General features: G+C 37.7%; 1 protein-coding gene across 1 annotated transcript in view; it reads right to left on the bottom strand.

Moving 5' to 3' along the window:
* Window positions 1–4,494, bottom strand: part of LOC110504104 (WD repeat and FYVE domain-containing protein 1) — a 20,876-nt gene extending 16,382 nt beyond the window's left edge. Inside the window, exon 1 of the mRNA XM_036961189.1 lies at window positions 4,302–4,494. Within this exon, the coding sequence (XP_036817084.1) occupies window positions 4,302–4,438 (137 nt within the window). The 5' untranslated portion in view covers window positions 4,439–4,494. The remainder of the gene's footprint in view (window positions 1–4,301) is intronic.
* Window positions 4,495–4,988: the final 494 nt, after the last annotated feature.

Raw genomic sequence — 4,988 nt, 5'->3', positions numbered from 1 at the left:
TACATATAGAATCGTGAGAATCTCAATACGTACCGTAACCCATGTATCGTGATTAGAGGTCGACCGATTAGGATTTTTCAACGCCGATACCGATTATTGGGGGACCAAAAAAAGCAGATACTTATATTTATGTTTAATAATGACAATTACAACAACACTGAATGAACACTTATTTTAACTTAATATAGTACTTCAATAAAATCAATTTAGCCTCAAATAAATAATGAAACATGTTCAATTTGGTTTAAATAATGCAAAAACAAAGTGTTCAGTTCCTTGCTCAGAACATGAGAACATATGAAAGCTGGTGGTTCCTTTTAACATGAGTCTTCAATATTCCCAGGTAAGAAGTTTTAGGTTGTAGTTATTATAGGAATTATAGGACTATTTCTCTCTATACCATTTGTATTTCATTAAAGACTTCGTTATAACATAATAACACACAGAAATATGAGCCTTAGGTCATTAATATGGTTGAATCTGGAATCTATCATCTCGAAAACAAGACGTTTATTCTTTCAGTGAAATACGGAACTGTTCCTTATTTTATCTAACGGGTGGCATCCATAAGTTTAAATATTCCTGTTACATTGCACAACCTTCAATGTTATGTCAAAATTACGTAAAATTCTGGCAAATTAGGCTGCCCAAACTGTTGCATATACACTGACTCTGCGTGCAATGAACGCAAGAGAAGTGACACAATTTCACCTGGTTAATATTGCCTGCTAACCTGGATTTCTTTTAGCTAAATATGCAGGTTTAAAAATATACACTTCTGTGTATTGATTTTAAGAAAAGGCATTGATGTATATGGTTAGGTACACATTGGAGCACCTACAGTCCTTTTTCACGAATACGCACTGCATCGATTATATGCAACGCAGGACACGCTAGATAAACTAGTAATATCATCAACCATGTGTAGTTAACTAGTGATTATGATTGATTGTTTTTTATAAGATAAGTTTAATGCTAGCTAGCAACTTACGTTGGACTAGTTAACTGTAAGGTTGCAAGATTGAATCCCCGAGCTGACATGGTAAAAATCTGTCGTTCTGCCCCTGAACAAGGCAGTTAACCCACCGTTCCTAGGCCGTCATTGAAAATAAGAATGTGTTAACTGACTTGCCTAGTTAAAAAGATTAAATAACAGGTGTAAAAAAATAAATAATTTTAAAAAATAAAAAAATGTAACGGCCAAATCGGTGTCCAAAAACACAGATTTCCGATTGTTATGAAAACTTGAAATCGGCCCTAATTAAATCGGCCATTCCGATTAATCGGTCGACCTCTAATCGTGATAATATTGTATCATGAGGTCCCTGGCAAATCCCAGTCCTAGTATGTAGCGAAGGTAACAGGTAGCGAAATATATACCAACTAGCACATAAATCAACAATATCCTGATGTCAGTGCCAGGATTGTGCAGCTAGCTAGCGTTACACACATTGTTATGCCCTGAGGATATGCATTCCAAACCTACTAACTAGCTAACTTGCCAAATCAATAAAATAAATATTTGCTATTGCTAACACCTATAAAAGCAGTAAACTGTTTAAGCAGTTGCCTCTAGGAGCAAAGTTGATTCATCACACAATGAGCCATTGTTTAGTGTACATATAAATCATTGGTTTACAGGTTATTTAGGCAGAGGACAGTTAGCTGTTTGGTTAGTTTGATGATAACCTTGTCACGAAACGTGGCGATGTTTTCAAATTATGCAGACAACGTCACGCACATTTACAAATCCTAAATGTCCCTAGTCTGTAATGAATGTAGAATACAATTCTATTTAAACTTACTCTGCTGACTGTCTGTGGTGTTGGTCCCTCAGTTGGTATATGTAGACAAAATATTTTTAAACTGACTTCAAAACGCGGGTCTATGTGTTTGGTAATCAAGATGTATTTTGCTCATGACTGAAGGCACACACACAAGACGGAAGTATACGCATGCGAACCATGCATACTAACCCAAGTCTTGCACATAGAATTAGAATACCAGAAATGGACATGAACCTTCATAGGATGGTCCAAAGGTCAGCCATATTGCTCAGGGAGTTGGTCATGGTTTGACAGTGCTGTGATAACTTTCAGTGTTTTACACTAACTTAAGAATTGATCTGCACTATATGTGTGTTAGCTAGCTAACCAGTCAATTTTAGAGGAATGATTGTATTCAAACAATGCAGTTAATCCACAGTCATACAATGGCTCAAATCAGATGATGATAGAAAAGTTGGACTTATATTGTTTCCATCATATAATAGCACTAAAAGTTTTCCAAGAAAAATACATCTAAGACATTTATGGTCTGTTTACATTTATTTTAGAGGCCATTTATACAGAAAATGTATATAAAATACAATACCGGTCAAAAGTTTCAGAACATCTACTCATTTAAGGGTTTTTCTTTATTTTTACTATTATTCTATATTGTAGAATATTATTATATTGTAGAATAATATTATTCTATATTGTAGAATAATATTAAAGACATCAAAACTATGAAATAACACATATGGAATCATGTAGTAACCAAAAAGTGTAAACCATTCAACATATATTTTATATTTGAGATTCTTCAAATAGCCACCCTTTTCCTTGACAGCTTTGCACACTCTTGGCATTCTCTCAACAAGCTTCATGAATTAATTTCAATTAACAGGTGTGCCTTGTTAAAAGTTCATTTGTGGAATTTCTTTCCTTCTTAATGCGTTTGAGCCAGTCAGTTGTGTTGTGACAAGGTAGAGACGGCATACAGAAAGAAGACAGCCCTATTTGGTAAAATACCAAGTCCATATTATCGCAAGAACGGCTCAAATAAGCAAAGAGAAACCACAGCCCATCATTACTCTAAGACATGAAGGTCAGTTACTCCGGAACACTTCAAAAACTTTGAGAATTTCTTCAAGTGCGGTCGCAAAAACAATCAAGAGCCATGATGAAACTGGCTCTCATGAGAACCACCACAGGAAAGGAAGAACCAGGGTTACCTCTGCTGCAGAGGACAAGTTACCAGCCTCAAAAATTGCAGCCCAAATAAATGCTTCAGAGTTCAAGTAACAGACATCTTAACATCAACTGTTTAAAGGAGACTGCGAGAATCAGGCTTTCGTGGACAAATTGCAAAGAAATCACTACAAAAAGGACACCAATAAGAAGAAGAGACTTGCTTGGGCCAAGAAACACAAGCAATGGGCATTAGACCAGTGGAAATGTGTCCTTTGGTCTGGAGTCCAAATTTGAGATTTTTGGTTCTAACCACCTTGTCTTTATGAGACACATAGTAGGTGAAAGGATGATCTCCGCATGTGTATTTCCCACATTTTAGGGTTTATGACAAAGCTAACACAGAACAATGAGCCAGATATTTCACTGGACGTATAAATGTGAAGCATCCTGTTGGCGTTTCCACCCACTACCAAATATGGTGATGAGAGGAACCCCAGTGACTGGCAGTGGGAGAAGATGGAACAAGATGGATTTTCCCCGACATTCAATTAATAATTTCATCTCCAAACAGTGGACTGCGTTAGTAGACTTTTGCCAAAGTTTCTAAAAATTGCGTTAGGGAACGCATACTCTGTTAAGTGCGCGTTCCCTAACGGAAATATGAAAATAAAGGCTAAAACGCGCCAATAGGATCTCACTAGCTCCTGCTTGGCCCTGCCTACCTCCTTGCTTGTTCTGTCCACTATGATTAATTTGCTCCCATTGGAAAGACAAGCTCTGGGTTAGTTATAAAAATCTTTGTAGCTAGCCCCTCTAGTTTAATGGGATATCTATTGTCTTGCAGGTGTTTACATGGTTTTGCGCACGTACCAGGTGATATATATTTAAACTTCAATACCGGTGTTCTAAAAAGTCGACTAAATATTTTCCTGTAGATATTTTGTCTAAAGTTTGGAAAATTTGAAGGATCAACATCAGACAATAGGCTGAGTAAGTTAAATTATAACTGTATTCAACATTCCGGCTTGTAGAGGAGGACCATTTCAAGAATCAAACATTGTCATGATGTTCCAGACGGTGAATTTAGAATAACACCGTCTGGTCCCCATGGCAAATTGTGTTATTGACTGTACGTTTGTTTGTGTGTAACTCTGTGTTGTTTTTGTCGCACTGCTTTGCTTTATCTTGGTTGTAAACGAGAACTTGTTCTCAACTGGCCTACCTTGTTAAATTAAATAAAGGTGGGAAAAAATAACAGTAAGCAGGCTAGCTAACGTTACCGTTATCTGGCTAAGAGCTAGATAATGGTCTGGAAAACAGCTAATGGGGCGTCAGACAACCTACCTGTCCTCGCTAACCGTGATCACTCCGTCCTCTTTCGGTATCAAAACTGCAGCATTGACCGCGTCCGAGTGTCCTTCGATTTTATTTAGAAGAACTGGTCTTGAGCTTTGAGGCCTCGAATGAATCTCTGCCGCCATGGCTATGTTGTCTTTTTCTCCCAACTCGACAATCAGATGACGGCTAAGGAAGTTCAGTAGGATTACCATAATGTCTAGAATAGCAGCGCACTACTTTGTTTATTCTTCAAACTATAATATTATGGCGGCCCGTAAACAAACGTTAGCGGTGCACAGCGCTTCCTACTGCATTGGGGCGTGTAGTCAATCACAGTTTACAGACTAAATTAATATAAAGAAAATAAACATTGAGAGAAACTTAAACCTCCTATCTAATCCTGTTCTACTAAGACAACAAATATCCCTTCCATCAAAACCTCCCCATCCCTGTCCAACCTCAATAACCCAACACATCAATCTTTTCCTCTCTTCCACATCTTTTTTTTATTGTACCTTTATTTAACTAGGCAAGTCATATAAGAACAAATTCTTATTTACAATGACAGCCTACCCCGGCCAAACCCTTACCCAGACGACGCTGGGCCAATTGTGCACCACCCTGCGGGACTCCCAATCACGGCCGGTTGTGATACAGCCTGGAAGCAAGTGCTTGATAGGAAGCCCAATAGCC

Source organism: Oncorhynchus mykiss, chromosome 24 (assembly GCF_013265735.2).
Source record: "Oncorhynchus mykiss isolate Arlee chromosome 24, USDA_OmykA_1.1, whole genome shotgun sequence".
NCBI lineage: Eukaryota > Metazoa > Chordata > Actinopteri > Salmoniformes > Salmonidae > Oncorhynchus > Oncorhynchus mykiss.
The sequence above is the reverse complement of the archived record's forward strand: the minus strand, read 5'-3'. Positions and strand labels throughout refer to the sequence as shown.